Raw genomic sequence first — 25,089 nt, 5'->3', positions numbered from 1 at the left:
ATAATCTCCTTGACCACCTGTAGCTTTTAATTGCCACCTGGGCTAATCAGTGTTCCATGTTTTTGTTGAATGTGCAATTCTACAGCCCTTTTCCCACTATCTGCATGAGATGCTCTGAAATCAATTTCTGGCTCCACTTCAATCTTACACTCCTGATGTTTGACCACTCAGAGAACAAAGCAGGTAACTAAATCAGAAAATCTCATCCTGGATTGGTCTTTGGTCTTGCTGAGGTGGCCAGATGCAGTTGATCTGGCTGACAGAGTTCTGTTCCACAATATTATCCATAGCTAAATGGATCTTGACAAGTAGAGTGCATGGTGATCACTGGTGCCCTCTGCGTCAGGTGGACACCACAGAGACAGGAGGTCACAGTAGGTAATAGGAATAACATTATTTTTGAAGTCATAAGTTTCCTTTGATTTTGTTTCACATTCTTTACTAATCATACCTCTTAAAAAGATAAGCACTCAAGCCTGTGGCCGGTAATATTGGGGATTCATAATGTCTCCTGAATGGTTGATTTAAAAAGGGAGCCAGAAACTATGGTTAAAAATCCGATCCAATGAGGTGATGGGTTGAGGGGGGTGGGGATTGTTTAAAAATAAACACTGACTCCCAGCATTACTAAATAGGTAAACTTCTACTTCCAGGTGCTTTAGATTAATATTACCATTTCACCACTATCCACTCTGCCTTTAGACATTTTAAATTTTAAAACTTAGTGCATTTACAATGGCAGAAGACTTATTTTGGGCACTAAGTCCAATTAGGAAAGGTAGTAAGCCAATTTTTCAAAATATTTTGAGATAGTCACTCAATATCATTTCCATTTTATAATTATATTTAATCAACCCTCTTTAAACATGCTATGACACTCCTCCAGCACAGATGGGTATTGCAAAGAACCAGACTTTCTGACCCAGAAGTAGTAACACCATCACTGTTCCACAAGATGCTCCACATGAAGTTTTATTTTTAAAATCAGCCTGTTCAGATATGTTGTGACAGATGTTGAGTTCCAAAGAAAGGTCATATTGGACACAATATTTCACTTCGCCAGTAAAATATTTTGTTTTATTTATGTTATAGCTTACTTATGGGCCAGGAAGTCTAGGTTCAAGTCCCACCTGCCCCAGAAATGGGACACCACCACTGTGCCACCAGACCTCACAGCTTCCCTTTTATAGATATTTTATAATCAACCTGTTCATGATAGACCTCCAGGGCATGTGGAACATGAATGTAGACCTTCTGGTCCAAAGATAGGGACATTACCACAGCACCCATAATACCTGAATAACAGTGAATGGAAATGTGTACAGACTTTGCACTAAATTAATGTACAAAGCTTTAGGACAGGTGAGTTTTGAACCCAGTCTTCCAGCTCAGAGATGTGGAAATTACTACTGCATTACAAAACCCCTTAGTTTCCCTCCTATAAATGTTTTATTCAACTTCTTAGGACCCTGGAATGGAGCAGGATGGACCTTTATGCAGTGTGTGATACGCACATGGTCCTCAGGAATCCTTTGGTAAAGCATCAGTTGGTAAGGGCTGCACGGCAGCACAGTGCTTAGCACTGCTACCTCACAGCGCTAGAGACCCAGGTTCAATTCCCATCTCAGGCTGTGTGGAGTTTGTGCATTCTCCCCACGTCTGTGTGGGTTTGCTCTGGTTTCCTCCCAGTCCAAAAATGTACAGGTTAGGTGAATTGGCCATGCAAAATTGCCCATAGTGTTAGGTGAAGGGGTCTGGTGGGTTACTCTTGTGGAGGGTCAGTGTGGACTTGTTGGGCTGAAGGGCCTGTTTCCACACTGTAGGGAATCTAATCAATGGATGACAGCTTTTGACTTTAGTCCAATGCTTTAACATGTTATTACACACCTCCAGGGCCTGGAGAGGGAGGAATCCTGCCAGCTTTCTGTGAGAGCCCTGAGTTTCCATTTAATAGTTATTTGTTCAAACATGCTGTCGCATCTGTAATATTGGTGATTAAGATTTAACCCAGTCCTCTGACACATTACCACTAAGTCAAAAGAGTCCTCCTGGTATTCTGCGATGATCTCTCATCCAGGTCCCAAACAGACTGAAAGAGTCTGCCTGGCTTCAGAGAACAGACAAGGTTAGGCGTTTTCAGACTGGTATGGCCGAAAGCAGTTTTGATTTTAGAGATATTTTTAAACAATCTATTCAGACGTGTTAGGACAACCTTAGAACAGGTTGAGTTTTGAATCCAAACTTTCTGGCCCAGACTAGGGGCATTAACACATGCCACAAGAACTCTCAGATTCCCTTTTATATTTTTAGTTTATTTTGTTTATTGTTATGCCCATTGCATTTTTAATTGGAAGTTTATGTTCTCAATTTTGGTTGACTAGTTGTTGTGAATGTAACTTTTACCCAATAAGGAACATGTATGATTCTAGAAATTTCCATATCAGGACTGGGGATACCAAAAGTGCAAAGACATGCTAGGCACAAGTATATGTCATATACATGCTAAAATGAATTTAATCAGTACATCTAATAAACTGTTTTGGACATATGTTCAGAATAATTATTTAGACAACAGGAAAGCTGATAATTAACAGATCAATTAATGAATACGATCATTCGATTCTTCACCTATTAAGCATCACTTTTGCATTAGCAGGTAGCTAGTTTGTAAGGTGAATGAGGCGGTGGTACTATCAAATACTAATGCATTAAGGAGATTTAAAGCATGATGTATTACTGAGTTGCAAGCAATTCCTTGTTTTTTTTCAAAAAAATACTAAAATCGCGCCCTTCCACCAGCGATCCCGGGCAAATTGCAGTTCGAGACATCTGCACTCCCACCCCGTCAGTGACGTGAAAGTCCATGACGCTTTATTTTAAAACGAGGAATGACAGGGAGGCATTCTGAATCCACAAGAAGTGTCCCTAATTAAGCGGCGCTCAGTTCGCTGCTGCCTGCAATCGGACGGTACAAAGCGGTGGGCAGGTTAGCAGCAACAGCATCGAGCCATTTCTCGAATCCTCCCCGGGAGTTGATGTCCGGGGGGGGGCGCTTCCACAGCATGCAGGAGCCGCCTGGTAGGCAATGATGAACCTGGTAAACAGTACCGCCGCCTGGGAGGAAATCCTCTTCAGTCCCAGTACCTACAAAGTTCTGGCAGCCAGCGTAGGAACCATCGGCGTTCTGGGCGTCTGCAACAACCTCCTGATGTTGCTGCTCTACTGCAAATTCAAGAGGCTGAAGACACCCACCAACCTGCTCCTGGTGAACATCAGTATCAGTGACTTATTGCTGTCAGTCTTTGGAGTTGTTTTCACCTTTGTCTCCTGCGTGAGGGGGCGATGGGTTTGGGATTCCGCCGCGTGTGTCTGGGACGGTTTCAGTAAGAGCTTATTTGGTGAGTACGGGGCAGAGAGACTTGAATCAGCCCCAGTTTTGTTAAACACCCACTGCTTAATTCTCGTCGTTATCACACCCTCCCCTCACTCTCGGTTGTGTCCTGTCGTGTTTCCGTTTCCAAACGAGGCGTCCAGAATGGTGTAGACAGCGGCCGTTCGGCCCGTTGTCTCCACGATAGCTCTTGAGTTTTCCTTTTTTGATCAATTTCACATTGAACGTGCTTGTTGTGTTAAATCAAATACTAAAATATAGAAGTGTGTCATTCACAAATGACTTAAATCAAAAAGGCATCTTTGACTTTTTCTAAAAAAATGTATTTTCTCAATGATTCAATCGGAAGTAAGAATGGTTTTTTTCCCCCGGTTTACTGGGGGGAGTGGTCAGGCAGAAGACATTTGCCTTTTCTTTCCGCGTCCATATGAAGTCTCTGCAAACCCGAATCTTCCGCGGCTTTTAACAAATAATTCAGCCATTTATGCTGTGACTGGATCTGTCCACGTTATTAAGTCAGTACACCCCAGGTATCTGCTGTTTTGTATTTGGACAGGGCTGGGGCGTTAGGCATTGGTCTCACGAGGTGGTTGCTTGTTGTGGGCGAGTCGGCCATTCATCCCCCTTTAAAGAGCTGTCTCAAGTTTAATTAACTCCAAATGAGAGGACCGTGCACTAACATTCACCAGCCCAGGAATCAATGGAGTCAATTGCATGCACTCACACTGTTTGTAAACGATCATGTGGCATTGAGCAAGTTTTACAGCACAGGAAGAAGCACTTTAGGCCATCGTGTCCGCACGATAATCAAGCATACATCTGTTCTAATTCAGCTTTTGGGCAACTTGACCCACAGCCTGCTCTGCTTGTGGCATTTTTTAATGTGCTCTTAAATGTCTTGAGCATTCCTGCTTCTACCAACTTTTCTTAACCAGCGTTTCAGAAACCCACAACTGATTTTTTTTTTCCTCCCTAATCCATTCTGTAAACTACTTGTTCGTTCAGACTGTGTGTGTGCGCGCACTGATTGGATAATGACCCCTCTACTATGGGAACACTTTGTTTTCCTACCTGTCTACCCTGTGATTCTCAGAATGTTGTAACTTTAATCAAGATGCCCCTTCTTCTCCTTGCTCTAAGGAAAATAACCCCAATGTATCTGTCCTTCGAATTGAACACTTGAGAAGCTTGACATCTAGAATCCATTCCTCCACCACTGTTGAGTACAATCTACATGATGCACTGCATAAATTCACCAAAGATCCTGAGACAGCACCTTTCAAACCCATGACCATTTTGGAAGGACAATATGTGGGAACATCACCATCGAGGCACTCACCATCCTGACTTGGAAATGTAATGTACCTTCAGTGTTTCTGGGTTAAAATTCAGGAATTCTCTCTCCCCAAGAGCACTGTGGGTCAAACTATACATAGACTGCAATGGTTCAAGAAGGCAGCTCACCACCACTTCTCAAGGGCAACTGGGGATGGGCAATAAATGCTGGCTCAGTCAGTGGTGTCCATGTCCCGTGAGTTAACTTAAAAACAACATTGCTGCAGCCCAGGCAACATCCTGGTGAAATGTAATTACACCCTTTAAATAGTGTGGCACACAGTACTGTAGCTGTGGACTAATTGCCATTATATACAGCTCAATGCCTTGACTAATAAAGGCATGTATCTCATATGCTGCCTTAACAATCTTCTCTGCATGCCCTGCTGCTTTTAAGAATTTATAGACAAATTATCAAGGTTCCTCTGCTCCTCTACTCCCTAGATTCAACATGTCCTCCCTTGCCTTGTGAGTCTCTCAAAAAGCAACACCTCACAATTCTTTTTTCCCAGAATTAAATTCTATTTGCTACTGTTCAGTCCATCTGGGTATTGATGTGTGATATCTCCAGTGACCTTTTTCTTAAGGGAGGGGTTGAAACTTTGTCTGATTCTGCTCCTGCTAATAGCTTATTGCTGACTATGTAGGTTGGTGCATCCTGGAACAGACATTTACCTCCTTTTTATAGGTCAATAGTCAGAAAAGCAATTGACTCCTATGTGTACCTGAAAATGTTTTTGAGCAAGTATCTGGTCACATGCAATAAGAGGAAAATAGACTAGACCAGCAAAGGGAGGTTAACAATAGAATGGGAGTCATTTAAGTTGTAAAATGAAGGATGGCATCTTTTACAGACCGGGGTAATTATATGCTAAGAGGTGCATAATAAGGCCAGAATATTTAATGTCTTGTCATTGACCTTTAGTAAGGGGGAAAAAAAGATGCTTCAGAAATAATGGTGGGATTGCAAGTGGAGTGAAACTGAGGGTGGATTTGGCTGGTCCAGATGACTCCTTGTTCCAAGTTACCTCCTGATGAAGGGCTTTTGCCCGAAATGTTGATTTCGAAGCTACTTGGATGCTGCCTGAACTGCTGTGCTCTTCCAGCACCACTAATCCAGAATCTGGTTTCCAGCATCTGCAGTCATTGTTTTTACCTAGAGTCATAGAAGGGCTTTCTATAATCCTTTAACCTTTTCTTAAATCTGGCAGAGATTGGAGAGTGGCAAATACTCTCCAGGCAAGATCTTTGAAACCAAAAGCAGAGAAAACATTAAAGTAACATGCGTTTAAAATGAGCCAGCATGAATTTGTAGATGGTAGATTGTATTAGACCAATGTAATTGAGTTGTTTTTTTGTTTAGAAACACTAAGTTCAATTCCTTCATCAAACAAAGTTCCATGAGACGAAATAAATTGGGGCTTGTGCATGGGAGGCTTGATGTCAGCTTGGTTTCAAACGAAATTGGCTTAAGAACACAAATTTATTGTGGTAACTAATTGGCTCTCTGTCTGGAGGATGGTAGACAGTGATGTACCCTCCAGATAGCCAAGTTGGCAGCTGGTGGGTGTGATACTGATTATCTGCAACAAAACATAAGGTAACAAATTTGGCAGCAAATTGACAGGTAGAACTTATTATGGATGTGTGTGCAGTGATGTACTTTTTAAAAGTAGGAAGTGGAAAACCGCATTGAAAGTACAAGTCTAAAGTGTGTGCAGGGCAGAGGGACTATGGATGTATCTGAATAGACTTTTGCAATCTGGATGTAGAGAAAGAGTTTGCAAAACATGGTATTTTGGAGTTTGTTAAAATTTAAGGTAATGAGTACAAAAACAGGGAAATTATGCTTTTCTGGATATAAAGTTTTAGAGTATTGTGTTGCAGTCCTTTCTTCCAAATCGGATCAGAATGCAGAGAGCACAGAGGAGATTTAATATCCACATGCATGTGTAGGTGCAATATATTGTACACTGAATAAAGGAGTGGGATTATTGGATTGACTGTCTTATTCTCCTTTTACATGTTTTGATTTCTGCTGACTTCCCTCTGCAGTGATAGACAATTAACTTAAAATTTTAAATTTGCGTTTCATGATGTCAGAAACATTTCTCTGTTAAATCAATATCACTCTTAAATGTTACTTTACTTCAGTGCTGTAGCTGTGATTTGCATTAAAATTTGGATGAGCAGAATTTTTTTTCTCTCTGGTTCAATGCCAGCCAGACTAAAGTCCCTGGTAACGTGTCTCTGAACTTCACTCTTCCCACCACAGAACACACCAGTTGACCTCCTTCTTTTAGAGACCGCAATTACCCTTCCCATGTGGTTAAAGATGCCCTCCAACGCATCTTGTCCACATCCCGCACCCCTGCCCTCAGACCCCACCCCTCCAACCATAACAAGGATGGAATGCTCCTGGTGCTCACCTTTTCACCCTACCAACCTTCGCATAAACCAAATCATCCACCGACGTTTCCACCACCTCCAAACAGACCCCATCACCAGGGATATATTTCCCTCCTCAACCCCTTTCTGCCTTCCACAAAGACCATTCCTTCTGTGACTACCTGGTCAGGTCCATGCCCCCCTACAACCCACCCTCCTGTCCTGGCACCTTCCCCTGCCACTGCAAGAATTGCAAAACCTGTGCCCACACCTCCTCCATCCAAGGCCCTAAAGGAGCCTTCCACATCCATCAAAATTTTACCTGCACATCCACCAATATCACTTATTGTGTCCGTTGCTCCTGATGCGGTTTCCTCTACGTTGAGGAGACTGGATGCCTCCTAGCAGACCGCTTTAGGGAACATCTTTGGGACACCCACACCGCTCTGTGGCCCAACATTTCAACTCCCCCCTCCCACTCTGCCGAGGACATGGAGGTCCTGGGCCTCCTTCACCGCTGTTCCCTCACCACCCGACGCCTGGAGGAAGAACTCCTCTCCGCCTCAGAACACTTGTACCCCACGGCATCAATGTGGACTTCAACAGTTTCCTCATTTTCCCCTTCCCCCACCTCACCCCAATTCCAAACTTCCAGCTTAGCACTGTCCCCATGACTTGTCCTATGTTCTTTTCCACCTATCCACTCCACCCTCCTCTCTGACCTATCACCTTCATCCCCTCCCCCATTCACCTATTGTACTCTATGCTACTTTCTCCCCAACCCCACCCTCCTCTCATTTATCTCTCCACCCTTCAGGCACTCTGCCTGTATTCCTGATGAAGGGCTTTTTCCCGAAACGTCGATTTTACTGCTCCTCGGATGCTGCCTGAACTGCTGTGCTCTTCCAGCACCACTAATCCAGAATCTGGCTTCTAGCATCTCCAGTCATTGTTTTTACCTTATCAACATTCCTGGCTACCACTTCAGACAATGTTTGAAGTACTTCTCAATTGAACAAACTTTCCTTTCCTGTTCAGTTCTGATAACAGAACTACTGTTTCCTAGCTCTGTAACATTGACCCACTGTCTGCACCTGTTCACTGTTGAAACCAAATTTCATTATATTATATTCCAGTCTTGATTCTACTACTGTTCCTAGTTGGCATCCACCCTGCATGTATTGCGTTTTAATCGAATTCCATATCTCCTTTGCAATGTTCTCTCCTTTGATCCATTTTTTTTTTGTAAAAGTTAGAGGTCCACTTGTGCCTCTGAACAACCTCCTTTTTCAATTTCAAGTCTCTTTTTTTTGTGCCTTTTTCTTGGCTCTACCTCAAAGTTTCTCCAATCATTAGGACCTGCAGAATTCTCTTCTCCCAAAAGCCTTCTCTGCTTTGAATTTGCCCATCAGAGTCAATATTACCATCGGTCTATTTGAATGTTACTCCAGCAACTGAGAGAAGTTGGCATAAGTATCCTTGTTGTGAAAGAAACTGTAGACTGGTCAATAGTTCAAAGAATTCATTGCATTCTCTTTTTTTTACTCCCTGGATATTACTGCACCCTCTGGTGGCCTTGTTCTCATGCAGTTTTCCGATCCAATTTGCAACAAATTAATAGATCACAACTCCTGTTTCAATGAATTTACAGGAAGCCAGGAAATAAATGATTCAGAGATTTCTGACTGACTTGCATTGGTCAGAACTCCTAACCAGATGCTTGTGGGACAGAGTATTCTCATCATACAGTCTAGGTGTCATGTGGTCAGGTGTGTAGCAGAATGTAAGGATGGATGAAGTGCTGCTGCTGTTGGTCTATTAAGATGCTGCACAGAATATGTCCCTCAAAGAAGCAAATAAGGATATGATCCCGTTTCAGCAAAACCTTATTCTGGAATTGTATTTCTATTCACATGCATCAGGCTGCCAAATAAGCATCTTCAGTGTCACAAGTTATGCTGTTCTACTGTGCAATAATGTTGTAGAGAGCCTGGTTTTGTCTTGATGCCAGAGTGGATGGATGTGACGACTCCCAAAGAAGGCATTTGTCACCTTCCTACTTGATGCTCTACTGGGTAGAACATCATCTGCCAGTATCGACTGCAAATTTTGGTTCTGGACATGACGCACACACTCGTTGACAGTGAAGCTAGTCTGAAAGTCTTCAATTAAGTTGGGAGAGATGTTTGGTTTTCAGTTGAGGTGTAGCCATTAGAAGCGCACTTCCTCTGAAGTCTTTGTGGTACAGATGGTCTGTACACATTTGGGGCAGGTTCTATCTAGCAGCTCTGCCTCTTTCCTCTGTACTACCTCTTTTCTCTCTCGACACACTGGCCTTCAATCTTGCCCTCCCAATAGCAACGAGTGCCGAGATGTTCACTGCTATCAAAAGCCATAAGTAAACAGCAACTTCTGGTGAGCCAACTTGTTCTGAAGTCTGGAAATTGCTGTTTACTGTACTGCTGCTGGGACCTTGAGCTGATTGATTTCTGACTGCTCCTCGCAAGTATAACGCCTGTTCAGCAGTGCAATTTTTTTTTTTTTAAAAACTGAATCAAATCATCTGCATTTGAGATCCTTGGTCCGAGTGGATGCAGAGAATGTACGGAGTCGACATCAGAGGAGAGTGAAGTTGTTGTGTGAAAATGAGTGGAGGTGCAGAGCCATGGGAGTTGTGGGTGAGCAGAGCTGGGAGTGATATGTTGGCTGAGGTACCCAAGAATTAATAATGGAATGACAAAGACGCTTTAAATGATTAATGCATTAACCACATAGTTTTTGTTTAAGCTGAAGGCAAGATCTTGAGGATTATGTCTTCAACTAGTGACATCAGAGGAGGCATTAATTTTCCAGCATCACACTTCACCATGAGGGTTCACCACTGTCCAATGGATCTATACAACAACCATGAGAGCAAGTTCCTGCTGCAGCCGATTGAAAAGGAGGAGAATGTTGTTCTAATTGTCTGTGCTACCCCACTGCCGACAAAATCCATGTCACATTTTTAAAAAATTTTTTTCTTTGACGGAAGCTCCTCCACTCTTAGCATAAGGTTAAATGACCATGAGGAAAGCCAATAGCGTGCAAAAATGGGTTTGAACATCAATGTTAGGATCACAATCGTTTAAGGTAGGGGAGGGGCGGGCAGGCAGGCAATCAGTCAGACAGGAAATTAGTGTCTTTATCTGTAATCTTATTTTAATTGAAGTTGAAAATGCATTTAAATTCATGTCCTCTTCAGCTCAGCAACTCCTGATTTCCACTTATCTGAAATGCTAGGGGGAGCTGTTATACGAGATAAAGTTGAGAAGGTGAATTACATTTTAAAGAAATGTTCTTCATAGCCAGTGGATTTTTTTTTAAATCACTTGTGAAAATTGTAATGAGCAGAATGATTTTATAACTGGATAAAATATGCAATCAGAAACCTCTTCCACCAGTGCAAAATTAAGTCAGATTAATATTTTTATTCACTCAGATGTGGGCTATGGGTGTGCCTCAGCAAAGGACTTCCCTTCATCCCCCTCTGTCCACGCATCAATGAATTTAGTACACGCCGTGACGTCGAACAATTCTTCCGTCACATCTGCCTCCGAGCTTACTTTCACAATCAGGACTCCCGCCCACCTTCCTTGGACCCCTTCTCCCACCTCCAACACACTGCATCCACCTGGACACCCCGCGCTGGCCTATTACCTGCCCTCGACTTCTTCATTTCCAACTGCCGCCGGGACATTAACTGCCTCAACCTGTCTACCCCCCTCCCCCACTCCAACCTCTCACCCTCACAATGCTCAGCCCTCCAATCCCTCTGCTCCAATCCCAACCTCACCATCAAGCCAGCGGATAAAGGGGGCGCAATGGTAGTCTGGCACACTGACCTCTACACCGCTGAAGCCAAATGTCAACTCGAGGACCCCTCTTCCTGCTGCCCCCTCGACTATGACCCCATCACCAAACCATCATCTCCCAGACCATACAGAACCTCATCACCTCAGGAGATCTCCCACCCACAGCTTCCAACCTCATAGTCTGGGAACCCCGCACTGCCCGGTTCTACCTCCTTCCCAAGATCCACAAGCCTGACCACCCTGACCGACCCATTGTCTCAGCATGCTCCTGCCCCACTGAACTCATCTCTACCTACCTCAACACTGTCCTATTTCCCACCCCCACCCCCCCCCCCCCCCCCCAGTCCAGGAACACCCCACATACGTCCGAGACGCCCTCTACCTTCTCCAAGACTTCCGTTTCCCCAGCCCCCAAAGCCTCATCTTCACCATGGATATCCAATACCTCCATCCGCCATGACCAGGGCCTCCAAGCCGGTAAAAACAATGACTGCAGATGCTGGAAACCAGATTCTGGATTTAGTGGTGCTGGAAGAGCACAGCAGTTCAGGCAGCATCCAAATAGCTTCGAAATCAACATTTTGGGCAAAACCCCTTCATCAGGAATGTCTATTTCGAAACTACTTGGATGCTGCCTGAACTGCTGTGCTCTTCCAGCACCACTCATCCAGGGCCTCCAAGCCCTCTGTTTTTTTTTCCTCTCCAGATGTCCCCCAACAGTACCCTTCCACCAACACTCTCATTCATTTGGCCGAACTGGTCCTCACCCTTAACAATTTCTCTTTTGAATCCTCCCACTTCCTGCAGACCAAAGGGGTAGCCATGGGCACACATGTGGGCCCCAGCTATGCCTGTCTCTTTATTGGCTGCGTAGAGCAGTTGATCTTCCGTAATTACACCAGCACCACTCCCCACATCTTCCTCCGCTACATTTGATGACTGCATTGGCGCCACCTCGTGCTCCTGAGAGGAGGTTGAGCAATTCATCAACTTCACCAACACATTCCACCCTGACCTTTAAATTTACCTGGACCATCTCTGACACCTCCCTCCCCTTCCTGGACCTCTCCATCTCCATTAATGATGACCGACTTGACACTGACGTGTTTTTATAAACCCACCGACTCCCACAGCTACCTGGATTACACCTCTTCCCACCCTACCTCTTGCAAAAATGCCATCCCGTATTCCCAATTCCTCCGCCTCCGCCGGATCTGCTCCCAGGAGGGCCAGTTCCACCACAGAACACAGATGGCCTCCTTCTTTAGAGACCGCAATTTCCCTTCCCACGTGGTTAAAGATGCCCTCTAACGCATCTCGTCTACATCCTGCACCTCCACCCTCAGACCCCACCCCTCCAACAGTAACAAGGACAGAACGCCCCGGGTGCTCACCTTCCACCCTACCAACCTTCGCATAACCATCCACCGACATTTCCGCCACCTCCAAACAGACCCCACCACCAGGGATATATTTCCCTCCCCACCCTTTTTCCGCCTTCCGCAAAGACCGTTCCCTCCATGACTACCTGGTCAGGTCCATGCCACCCTACAACCTACCCTCCCATCCTGGCACTTTCCCCTGCTGCCGCAGGAACTGTAAAACCTGCGCCCATACCACCTCCCTCACCTCTATCCAAGGCCCTAAAGGAGCCTTCCACATCCAGCAAAGTTTTATTTGCACATCCACTAATATCATTGTGCTCCCGATGCGGTCTCCTCTACATTGGAGAGACTGGGCGCCTCCTAGCAGAGCGTTTTAGGGAACATCTCTGGGACGCACGCACCAATCAACCACTCCGCCCTGTGGCCCAACATTTCAACTCCCCCTCCCACTCTGCCGAGGTCATGGAGGTCCTGGGCCTCCTTCACCGCCGCTCCCTCACCACTAGACGCCTGGAGGAAGAACACCTCCTCATCTTCCGCCTCAGAACACTTCAACCCCAGGGCATCAATGTGGACTTCAACAGTTTCCTCATTTCCCCTTTCTTCTCCGCCCCCCCCCACCTCACCCTAGTTCTAAACTTCCAGCTCAGCACTGTCCCAATGACTTGTCCGGACTTGTCCTACCTGCCTATCTCCTTTTTCCGCCTATCCACTCCACCCTCTCCTCCCTGACCTATCACCTTCATCCCCTCTCCCACTTACCCATTGTACTCTACGGTACTTTCTCCCCACCCCCACCCTCCTCTAGCTTATCTCTCCAGGCTCCCTGCCTTTATTCCTGTTGAAGGGCTTTTGCCCGAAACGTCGATTTTCGAAGCTCCTTGGATGCTGCCTGAACTGATGTGCTCTTCCAGCACACTAATCCAGAACCCAGAATTTTATTACCTGTCCCTAGTTGCCCTTGAGAAGGTGGCGGTGAGCTGCCTTCTTGAACTGCAACAGTCCACATGCTGTAGTTTGGCCCACAGCACCCTTCAGGAGGGAATTTCAGAATTTTCAGTGTCACTGAAGGAATGGCGATTATATTTCCAAGTCAGGATGGTGAGTGGCTTGAAGGGGAACTTGCAGCTGGCGACGTTCCCGTTTATCTGCTTCCCCTTGTCCTTTAGATGAGTGGTCGTGGGTTTAGAAGGTGCTGTCTCAGGATCTTTGGTGAATTTCTGCAGTGCCTCTTGTAGATAGTACACACTGAGCATTGGTCGTGGAGGGAGTGGATGCTTGTGGAAGTAGTGCCAAACAAGTTGGCTTTTTTTTTTAATCCTGGGTGGTGTCAAGCATCTTGTGTGTTATTGGGGATGCAATCATCCAGGCAAGTGGACAGTATTCCATCACACTCCTGACTTGTCTTGTAGATGGTGGACAGGCTTCAGGAAATCAGGAGATAAGTTATTCATTGCAGTGTTCCTCTGACCTGCTCTTGGAGCTACTGTTTGTTTGTGGTGAGTGCAATTGAGTTTTGGGTCAGTGGTAAGCCATAGAATGTTAATATCAAGAAATTCAGTGATGGTAAAACCATTTGAATGTTAGAGCAGTGGTTAGATTATCTCTTCTTGGAGGTGATCATTGCCTGGCATTTGTGTGGTGTGGTGTTATTGGCCCTTAGTCAGCCCAAGGCTGGATATTATCCAGATTCCTGATGAAGGGCTTTTGCCCGAAACATCGATTTTCGAAGCTACTTGGCTGCTGCCTGAACTGCTGTGCTCTTCCAGCACTACTAATCCAGAATCTGGTTTCCAGCATCTGCAGTCATTGTTTTTACCTCGTTATCCAGATCGTGTTGCATTTGAACATGGACTGCTTCAATATCTGAGGAATTGTGAATAGTGCTGAAGAGTGCACTGCACAGCACAATTATCAGTGAATATCCTCACTTCTGACCTTTTATGATGGAAGGTCATCAAAGCAGCTGAAGATGGCAAGACTCGACCCTGAGGCACACCTGCTGAGATGTTCCAAAGCTGAGATGACTGACTTCCAACAACCACAACTCTCTTCATATGTGCCAGGTATGACTCCAGCCAGTGGAGAGTTTGCCCATGGATTCCCGCTAAAATATGCTTTACTCGGGCTCCTCTGCTGCCACACTTGGTCAGATGCAGCCTTGATGTCAAGGGCTATCACACTCACCACACCTCTGGGATTCAGCTCCTTTGACCATGAAGTTGTAATGAAGCCATGAGCTGAGTGGCCCTGGCAGAACTCAAGCTGGGCATCACTGAGCAGGTCTTGCTTGATAGCACTGTTAATGGCCCCTTCCACCACTTTTTTACTGATGATTTGAGAGTAGGTTGATGGGGTGGTAATTGCCTGGGTTATATTTGTCCTTCTCTTTTTGTACATTGGACATATTTTCCACAATGATTTGTAGATGCCTATATTAGCTCGATCCTGGAAGAGTTTAGATAGGGGAGCAGATTCTAGATTAGAGTGGTGCTGGAAAAACACAGCAGTTCAGGCAGCATCTGAGGAGCAGTAAAATCGACATTTCGGGCAAAAGCCCTTCAGTATTCCTGATGAAGGGCTTTTGCCTGAAACATCGTCGATTTTACTGCTCCTATGATGCTGCCTGAACTGCTGTGCTTTCCCAGCACCACTCTAATCTAGAATCTGGTTTCCAGCATCTGCAGTCCTTGTTTTTACTTAGAAAGGGGAGCAGCAAATTCTAGAGCACAAGTCTTCAGTACTATTGCTAGAATATTGTCAGGGCCTATAGCCTTTGTTGTATCCAGTATTTCTTGATGTCATATGGAGTGAATCTAATTGGCTGCAGACTGATGGCTGGGGACCACTGGAGGAGACCAAGATGAATCATCCACTTGGTGCCTCTTGCTGAAGCTTGCTGTGAGTGTTTAAGCCTTATCTTGTGCTCTGTAAGTCTCTTACTGTAATAGAGGATGGAGATACTTGTGGAGCCATCTGTTCCAATGAGTTGTTCAATTGTCCACCACCACTCATGACTGGATGTGGAAAGTTTGCAGAGCTTGGATTTGTTTTGTTGTTTGTGGGATTGTTTAGCACTCCCTGTCACGTGCTGTTTGCTACGCAAGTCGTTCTGTTTTTGATAGCTTTACCAGGTTGACACATCATTTTTAAGTGTCTGTCTGGTGCTGCTCTTGGCATTCCCTCCTGTGCTCTACGTTGAACCAGAGTTGATCCTCCCTCTTGATGTAACAGTTGAGCCAGAGGTATGCCAGGCCATTAGATTGTGCTGGAGTACAGATCTGCTGTTGATGGTCCACAGCGTCTCATGCCCATCTTGAGTTGCTCAATCTGTTCGAAGTCAGTCTGTCTCCATTCAACACAGTGACACACAACATAGTAGAGGGTATTATCAATGTGGAGGCTTCTTGGAAGTTTCTTAAAATCAGATTTTCAGCATCTGGAAAACTAACAAAGTATTCTGAAAGCATTCAGCAGATCAGACAGGATTTGTGCAAACAAAGCAGGGTTAACATTTTCAGGTTGCCCTTTGAAACATTGTCAGATTGGAAATGTTAGAAACAAATTCAAATACTCAAAGGGAGCAATGAAAGAAAAAAGTCTGTGGAAGACAGGAATAATTACGTTATCAAGGAGTAATAGTATATGGCAGAAGATGTGTTCTGGTCCTGTGACCAAAAATGGAGTTTGGAGGAGTAGAAAATGGCAATAGTGGATTAAAGTACCTTTCTACAGAATAAAATGGAATCGATGGTTATGATCTGATCTTCTTGAATCCTGTGTGAAGACTGAAGTAGATAAAGCCTTCAAGACTCAACATAGAGTTCAATGACAGACTTGCTGTACATGCTCGTCAGAACCTAAAAAGGGCAAGTTATTGCTAGGCTGTTGGTCATCTTATGAACAGAATAATGAAAAAGTCAATGTAATTGACCTAAGTTTGAATAATGGGGCAAGGATAGAAGTTATTAATCCATTATCTCCTTTTTCCTCTTTGTTTTCTTCAGTTTGTTTTTAATCAGAACTGTAATATTCTTTTTATAGTTTTTACACCTCTTAAAACTATCTCTGAAGTTGCTAATGATTTGATGATCACTTCAACATTTTTTTGGCTCTAATATATTTTCAAACTACAATTTGTGTATATGACTTTTAAGAGAAACCATAAAATTACTACCTAGCTAGAGTAATTCTACTCTAATTTTACTACTTCTCTTTGCATTGCCCATATGGTAGGGTGCTGTCTTAGCAAATGTTCTCTGGCTTGACAGCATTTTGTTTTTGTAAGGATGTTAAATACCGTCAACTCAAAACTGGATAACAAGAAGAAAGCTTGACTAATGTTTAATTCCTTTTTTCCCAGATCTGTCTTAACAGAATTCAGAAACCATTTCTCCTTCCAGTAATGTAACTATGACTGAAGTTACCCCTTTTAAAAAGGTTTAACCTATCTTTCTAATCATATGATCAGAGATCTTATTACACACCACTGGAGCAGATGGGACTTCGAATTGTAGAAGTGTGGAAGCAGGCCCTTCAGCCCAACTACTCCATGCTGACCGTGTTCCCAAACGAAACTGGTCCCACCTGCCTTTGTTTGGCCCACATTCCTCCACCCTTTTCTCATTCATGTACTTACTAAAATGTCTTTTAAACATTGCAGGTACAGTTACATCGACCACTTCCTCTGGAAGTTCATTTGAAAATGTTGCCCCTCACTGTCTTTTCAAACTTTCTTTTCTCACTTTAAAAATATGCACAATATCTTTGAACTCCCCACCCTAGAGAAAAGACATTTACATTACATTACAGTGTGGAAACAGGCCCTTTGACCCAACAAGTCCACACCGACCCGCCGAAGCGTAACCCACCCATACCCCTTGCCCCTAATACTACGGGCAATTTAGCATGGCCAATTCACCTGACCTGCGCAGGTTTGGACTGTGGGAGGAAACTGAAGCACCCAGAGGAAACCCACGCAGACACAGGGAGAACGTACAAACTCCACACAGTCGCCCGAGGTGGGAATTGAACCCGGGTCTCTGGCGCTGTGAGGCAGCAGTGCTAACCACTGTGCCACTGTGCTGCCCACAAGACATATGCCATTGACCTTATCTATACCCCTCATGATACTGTAAATCTCTAAGGTCACCCCTCAACCTCCTACGCTCCAGTGAAATAAGTCCCAGTCTACCCTTATAACTCAAATCCTCCAGTCCTGAGAATACCCTGGTAAATCTTTTCTGAATCTTCTCCAATTTAATAATATCCTTCCTGGAGCAAGGGGACTGGAAATGTCAAGTCTCACCAACATGATGTCCCAATTCCAGTACTCGGTGGTCTGAGCAATGAAGCCAAGCATGCTAAAGGCCTTCCTAACCATCCTGTCTACCTGTTATTGTCAACTCAAAGAATTATGTACCTGAACCCCTAGGTCACTCTGTTCTACAATACTACCTAGGGCCCTACTTTTAATTGAATAAGTCTTGCTTTTTTTTTAACCAAAAATGCAATACTTCACATTTTATCATCTGCCACTTCTCTGCCCATTGACCGAATTGATCAAGATCTGCTCTGTAATCTTCCATAACCATCTTTACTGTCCACTGTGCCACCAATTTTGCTGTCATCTGCAAACTAACGAACTGTGTCACCTATGTTCTAATCCAGGTCATTGATGTCAAATGACAAACAACAGACCTAGTACTGATCGTTGTGGAACACCACTGGTCACAGGCCTCCAGTTTGACAAGCAACCCCCCCTCCAACACCCTCTGTCTCTATCGTCAAGCCAATTTTGTGTCCAATTGGCAAGCTTACCCTGAATCCTGATGTAACTTTTTTTTAACTAATTTAGTCTACCAGAACCTTTTTTTTTTATTTTTAAAGGCTTTTCTAAAGTCCAAGTCAGCACCATCTACTGTTCTGTCCTCATCAACCTGACCCTCCGAATCCAGGGATAGGGACACTACCACTGTGCCACATGTGACATTAAGATCAGATACCGCTTCACAAAAAAATGTTTAGCCATTGCCTTTTTAAAAAAAATTGGTAGTGATTTATGGGGAAGATGAGAAGGTTTTTTTCCTTCCTGCTCTGAGAAAGTCACCTTACTTAAACGTTAACTCCCAAGAGCACATGGCATGATGTGATGGCTCTTACAATGTTATTTTGAAGTGTTTTTTTTAATTTGTGAGATTCTGGCAAGGGCACATCAATTGCCCATTCCTAGCTTTTACAAAGGGTAGGCCATGGTTATTACAACTAGACTTGATATTGGTGGCATACCCATGGTGATGTGCAGAGGACCAGCAGCTCCCAAAGGAAACTGGAACAAAATTTCAAAAATAAAAAAATCAAATTTTCCAAGATCTAGTGAAGCATTTCACAGAATAACCCACAAACTTTAAGGTAACAATTCTCTTCTAAAGGCTCTATCTTCTATTCTGCCTCCATCAGAAAAATTGCATGACTTCAATAAATGAAGGGGAGGAAGCTGTAAATCTTGTTTTATGGGTTTTGGTCTCCAACTAAAACTTATACGATGTGGAAGTCAGTAAACTAAGAAGCAGTGTCAATTGTTTTCAGCCCTTTTTTAAAAAAAATGCTTGTAGACAGTCTCATCCTCTGAAACCTCTCACCCTGGTTATAATCTCTTCCATCAGGCAGAAAATACCAAAGTTTAAACACATATCAACAGGTTCAAGAACAGCTTCTTCCCCACTGTTATTAGACCTCTAACCAAACCTCTAAAAAATCAGATCCAGTGTTGATCTTGCTCTTTGTGCACCTCCTTTGCAGCCGTCAATTTGTACTCCTCACTCTGATCAATCACCCTATGGTCTTTGTATGTTATGACCTGCCTGTACTACACAAAACTTTTCACTGTACTTGTGACATTAAATCCAAGATTAACTTACTGCCTCCATATGTTATTTAACTCCACAGGAATTTCATCAATAATGTCACTTGCAGTCCTAGCATATGAGCGCTACATCCGGGTGGTGAACGCAAAAGCAATTGACTTTTCCTGGGTTTGGCGTGCTATCACCTACATCTGGCTTTACTCACTGGCCTGGTCCGGAGCACCATTAGTCGGTTGGAACAAATACTCCCTGGAGCTGCATAAACTAGGTTGCTCAGTGAACTGGGACTCCAGGAACCCAAGTGATACCTCGTATGTTCTCCTCTTATTCCTGGGCTGTCTGCTTGTCCCTGTAGGTGTCATAGCTTACTGCTATGGAAATATTTTATATAGTATAAGAATGGTAGGTAAGACAAGTTGTTTTCTATCTTTCAAAGTATGCAATGTTTGTAAAGGAACAGTCAAAGTGAACGCTGTAAAATGACCGAGCATGCTTTCAACCTGAAGTTGGTTTGTGCCAAATCAGGTCATCTTAAAGGGACATCTCAAAACCTGGGGAAAGGTTGCTTTGTTTCTCCAACATGATAGGTGCATGTCTTTTTAAGGAAGTACCTATCTCCACCTGCCATTTCTGGGACTGGGAATGCTTACTCGTGCCTGAAAATAAATTACTTAGCATCTTTTTGTGTACCACCTCATGAGTGTGGTCTGAGTCCAGATAGTTCTGATCATTCCTCATAACTGCATTGAGTATTCTATGAATGATACTCATGGTAGCTGTCACATCTCTCTGTTTGTACCTTTCTCATACAGTTAATGTTTTGCTTAATTAAATAAAAAGTAAGCATTTTCATGCTTTCACACAACCTGTTGATGATATTGCTGGAAATATTGAACCTAGGAAGCCTCCAGACCTACTAAAGTAAGTTGGGGTCAAGTGAGATGTTTTAATTTTAAAAAATCTCCATCCTTCTATCCCAAGCCATACACTTTTCTAGGTTTAATGAAGATGGGATGGGGGTGGCTAGCCAGTTTGCTCCCATGAGATGGGTTGCTTAACTAAATATTATGAGGTTGAAGTCTCCAAGTTAACCTGTATTTCATGTGTAATTCTGGCCTACCAGTTTTCCCAAGCTTTAGAACCTGACTGTCCTGATGTTGGCCTCAACCCAATGAACCAAGTGTCATTGCAGCAATGTTAGGGGAGCAGGAAAGCACAGGAGTACTTCCCTGACCTGCTGTTTCCAGCATCTTTTTTTTTCCCCTCGAGATTGCTTCTTTGGTCTCCCCTCTAACTGACCTCCACCACTTCTAAGTTTACACAAGCATCTAGCACCTTACTTGTTGCTGTGGTCTGATTCAACTGCCACGCTGTCAATCAGGGTGACTTTTGTGTGCTGGGGAGGAGGCAATTTTTTTTTTCAAAAGGAAGTCATATGTTGTGGAGCCAAAGTCAATTGAAACTTCCCACTTAACAATTCCATATCTATCAATCTCCAGGCTCATGTAATCGGCACCAGCATTTTAATGAACATTTTGGCAAATGTTGTCTGGTTTTACAAACTCTTTCTTTCTATTTGCCGTCTGAAATCACTCTTCTTTACTCAGGGTTTATCAAGGATTGTAGGTTAGAGATCAGATGAGTTCATTGAATGTCTATTATGTGTATATAGTTCAAAATGCAATGTTTTCTTGAAGAGGTAAATGTATCAGCAGAATGATTAATTATTCGGACGAGCCAGTGAGTGATAAAGGGTCTCCAAATACCTAGGTTAGAGATGGTGGGGGGATCATAGCCAGTATTCCCATTCAATCACTTGTTTTAATTGCCATATTTGAAAGTTTATTGGTGTTGTACATGACAAATCTATAATAGGAAACTTGTAAAACTCAATATAATTGATCTAAGTTAGAACAGTAGGGTGAAATCAGTATTTTTGTTTTAAAATTTCTTAGAGTCTGCAAATGGGACTGGAGTGACATCATTTTGTTTAATGGGTTAAATTACTGGGTGTGGGCTAATAAGCCAGGGACACAAATTTCAATCCTGTCACAGCAACTGGTGAACTTAAATTCATTTAATTAAATCTGATACAGTTTGTTTTAAAATATTAATCAGTAATTGCTCTTCTAAAAAGCCATCTGAACTTTGAACCACCTTCAGGGCAGGAAGTCTATAGATATTTACCTGGTTGGCCAAATATGACGGATCTGTAACTGCTGTCTGAAATGAGCCAGCAAGCCATTCCGTTCTACAGAAATGCACACATTTATTGCCAGTTCTGCTAATAACTCAAAATCCAGGTTTTTTTTTAAAAAACTGGAGATATGGGGTTGGGCTTGGTATGGCATGGGTGGGCAGGAGGAGAGGAGCATGAGAGAACTTGCCAGGTTAGTCCATTCCAAGGTATAACTGCTTATGATACCTCTCTCTTGTCTTTGCAGCTTCGAAATATTCAAGACCTTCAGTCAGTTCGACTTGCAAAGATAGTAACATATGAGAAGAATATGGCAAAGATGTGCTTCTTCATGATCACCATATTTTTGTTTTGTTGGGTGCCATATGCAATGTTGTCCTTCATGTTGGTTTATGGCTATGCCTCTAAGATTACTCCTACTGTAACCATAATTCTTTCACTACTTGCCAAGTCAAGCACAGCATATAATCATATCATTTACCTCTTCATGAGCAGAAAGGTATGTTGGTATTTTTTTTTTTCTTTTCTTACAATAGAAGTAACACCACCTCCAAATATTTTTGCATTCCGTAAATAATTCATTTTTTCCAGATTGTGGCTGTCTTCCAGATTTACAAATGTTTAATCTGTTGACTCCTGGTCTATAAGTTAATAGTTTCTGCTGGAGTGGTTTTTTAAAAAAAAATGCCACAATTGGCCTTAGCATTGCAAAATGGGAAATCAATCGGAATTACCTAGTGAGTGTTCTAAGAATGGTACTTTCGATTGTGAATCTGAATTTGTAAACCTGTCTTTCATAGAATCGCCACATTGTTGGGTCGAATGGCCTGTTTCCACAAGTCCACACTGGCCCACTGAAGAGTAACCTACCCAGATCCATTCCTCTATGCTATTACTGTAGATTTACCCCTGACTAATGCACCTAACCTGCATGTCTTTGGACTGTGGGAAGAAACCGGAGCACTCAGGACTAAACCCACACAGACACCGGGAGAATGTCCAAACTCCACACAGTCGTCCGAGGCTGGAATTGAACCCAGCTCCCTGGTGGTGTGAGGCAGCAGTGCTAACCATTAAGCCACTGTGCTGCCCACTGTGCATTTTTCCTACCTTTTCAAAAGAAGACCTGCATGCTTTGAGACCAGGCTTGTGCAAATTATTTAATATTAATTTCACAAGCAACAAATGAGTATTTAAGTAAAAGATGTAATCAAATTAAGCTTCCCTTATCACAATGGGTTACTTTGCATTTCTTCCTGGCTGAAGAGTAGACTAAACTCGGTTTATGGCTAGTTGGATGGCTGTCCATTGACTTCTGGTGATTAGCCAGCAGAAGGTTAATAAGACCCACCATTTACTCATGCTCCACTAGAGGTGTAGGTTGTATTAGTTTGGGATGAGATAATAAAAGCCATTTGTCTCCTCTTTCTGAAAATAACTTGCACCACAACATTCAAAACCTTGGAGTTAACTCTGCAACAGTGGACACTGCGTTGGGCACACCTTTTTAAACTGCCTCCTAATCTTTGGGAGTCTAGGCAACAAATGACTATAAAATACCAAAGGAATAGCCAGCAACAGTCAGTTTGCAGTTGGGAGAGGAGAAGCACACTGATTTCCCAATGTTCTCCTGCCTCTCTTTTCTATAAGGATTTCACGTCACCCATTCTGTTTCTTGCAACACTGTACCATCTGCTAAGAGGCCATTGTTCATGGGTGGCTTCAACAGAGGTGTTGCAAGTGATGCAAACCTGGAGTATAATGACTAAATGAAATTGTTTGGTGTATTTAATTTCCTATCATAGTTTAATACTCACTTCGCGTTTTATACGAATGAGAGGAGGTCTCATTTGGTTATATAAGATAATAAAAAGGATTGGCAAAAGTGGATATTGGGTGGATGATTCCCCCTTGTGGGGAAATCTAGAACAAGATGTCTTGGTCTTAAGCTAAGGGATGGCAAATTTCAAACCAATTAGGAGAAATTATTGCACATATAGTTGTGACCATGTGGCATTTACAACCTCCTCCTCCTGACACTGAATACATTTGGGATGACTGACTTGACTTTTTTTAAAAAATTTGGTTATGGGTTCAAGGGTTACGGGGAATGGGCATGAAAGTGGAGTTGAGGCCAGATGAGATCAGCCATGATCACAATAAATAAAGAACTGAGTTGCCAACTCCTAGTTCTTGTCTATGTAAAGTCTCCTAGAAAACAATTTAGGGGAAGGAATGCTATATTTTCTTTCACCTACTTGCCATTTGACTAATGTTCACAAAACCAAGCTGAAAATAAATAATGATTAATGTTTAAAATACTTTTCTCTTTGTGACCCTTTACAGTATCGATGGTGTCTAATGCAATTGCTTTGCTCTCGCCTGATGAGAATTAAGTGGATAATAAAAGATCATGCTGTTCGAGTCCGCGGTGAGAAGCCAGGAAAACCTATCGTCTTGTCTGAAAAGGTTGCAGAGCGGCCTAAAAAGAGAGTGACTTTCAGTTCCTCCTCAATCATTTTTATCATAACCAGTGATGAAACTCAGGATATGGATAGCACTGCTGATGACAATTCCACAAACCCAAATGTCATACAAGTGAGGCCATTAAAGTCAGAAAGAGCATAAAGCAAAAATAAAAGTAAATATTGTTGAACAGTGTGGGGTGAACTTTTCTTATAGTAAGCAGAGCGTGTCCTGTAAATATCACTGTCCATCATGCCATGGTTTCTGTAGCAGTTTACAGTAAATCCTTGAGAAAAAAGCAGTTATAAATTATATGACCCTTTTTTAAAAGATCAGGTGTTATTTTTCTCCAATTCAGTTTTAATTTTATTTTTGTTATTTACAGAGCCAGTTTTTTTTTAAAATTTGTGATGTTTAAGTGTGATGTTTTCAACATTAGAGTTCTGTAAACTCCTACATTTTGGAAGTAGGAAATTTACAAAGTTCATAGCATTTTGTGGTGCTACCTTTTTATAAAACATCTTAAACTTGCTTTTGAGAGTAATAAATTTATCTAGTGTAATATAATTCCTAATTATGCTTAAGGTTACTCCCTCCACCAACACCACTCAGTTATCAGTCATGAATGTTATGGAGTGCACACCTACTCCATCACTGTTCTTTCACAGAAAATGTAACCAACACTGTTTTCCCACTCTCTGCTTTTAATTTAAGTTAAACAGTGGAATGGGAGATGATCTGATATCTCAATGTTTTGAGATGTTCCTCACCAGTCGCCTTTTTTCAAATTCTCCCTATACCAAGACTTTCACTAATAGTCGTGTGTTCTTGGACTCTATGCACTTGCTGTAAACTCAACATTCTATTTGCTACCTCACTGGGGAAAATATATTAAGAACTTGAAATTCAAAGTTGTCTTAATCTAAATTGTAAGAAGGTTGTTGGACTATGAAAAGCTTGAGGCCAAGTATTTGCAGTCAATGGTAGAGCAAAGATGAGTGCCACTGACATTGAAGTTATTCTTGTTGAAATCTAATGATCACACACAGTGGATTATCTCTTCCTGTGCAGTGGTGCTGCAACTAATTCAAGTGTTCTTAAATAGGAAAGCTCTACAATGAAATTGGAGTCATGCGAGTTGGCCATCTGAACAGTCTGTTGCATTGACGGAGTGTCGTAGATTTCCAAACAGGAAGTAAAAACAGTAAAA

At 42.9% G+C, this 25,089-nt stretch overlaps 1 protein-coding gene across 2 annotated transcripts; it reads left to right on the top strand.

Moving 5' to 3' along the window:
- Window positions 1-2,870: 2,870 nt before the first annotated feature.
- On the top strand, window positions 2,871-24,072 carry opn3 (opsin 3). 2 transcript variants are annotated; one of them, XM_072580115.1, is made up of 4 exons: window positions 2,871-3,398; window positions 19,299-19,618; window positions 21,661-21,912; window positions 23,760-24,072. In XM_072580115.1, exons 1-4 carry the CDS (start codon window positions 3,086-3,088, stop codon window positions 24,039-24,041), a joined length of 1,167 nt encoding a protein of 388 aa, XP_072436216.1. In that variant the 5' UTR covers window positions 2,871-3,085; the 3' UTR covers window positions 24,042-24,072. The 2 variants fall into 2 exon arrangements, with proteins under 2 accessions (XP_072436216.1, XP_072436217.1); XM_072580116.1 differs by lacking the exon at window positions 2,871-3,398 and adding an exon at window positions 14,316-14,416.
- The last annotated feature ends 1,017 nt before the right edge of the window (window positions 24,073-25,089 follow it).

Source organism: Chiloscyllium punctatum, chromosome 11 (assembly GCF_047496795.1).
Source record: "Chiloscyllium punctatum isolate Juve2018m chromosome 11, sChiPun1.3, whole genome shotgun sequence".
NCBI classification, from domain to species: domain Eukaryota; kingdom Metazoa; phylum Chordata; class Chondrichthyes; order Orectolobiformes; family Hemiscylliidae; genus Chiloscyllium; species Chiloscyllium punctatum.
This window is presented reverse-complemented; position numbering and strand designations above follow the sequence as displayed.

Coding starts and splice junctions, on each gene's coding strand:
- opn3 (XM_072580115.1), top strand. CDS start 3,086: ATGATGAACCTGGTAAACAGTACCGCCGCCTGGGAGGAAATCCTCTTC. Junction 3,399..19,298: donor TTTCAGTAAGAGCTTATTTG/GTGAGTACGGGG, acceptor TTAACTCCACAG/GAATTTCATCAATAATGTCA. Junction 19,619..21,660: donor TTTTATATAGTATAAGAATG/GTAGGTAAGACA, acceptor TTGTCTTTGCAG/CTTCGAAATATTCAAGACCT.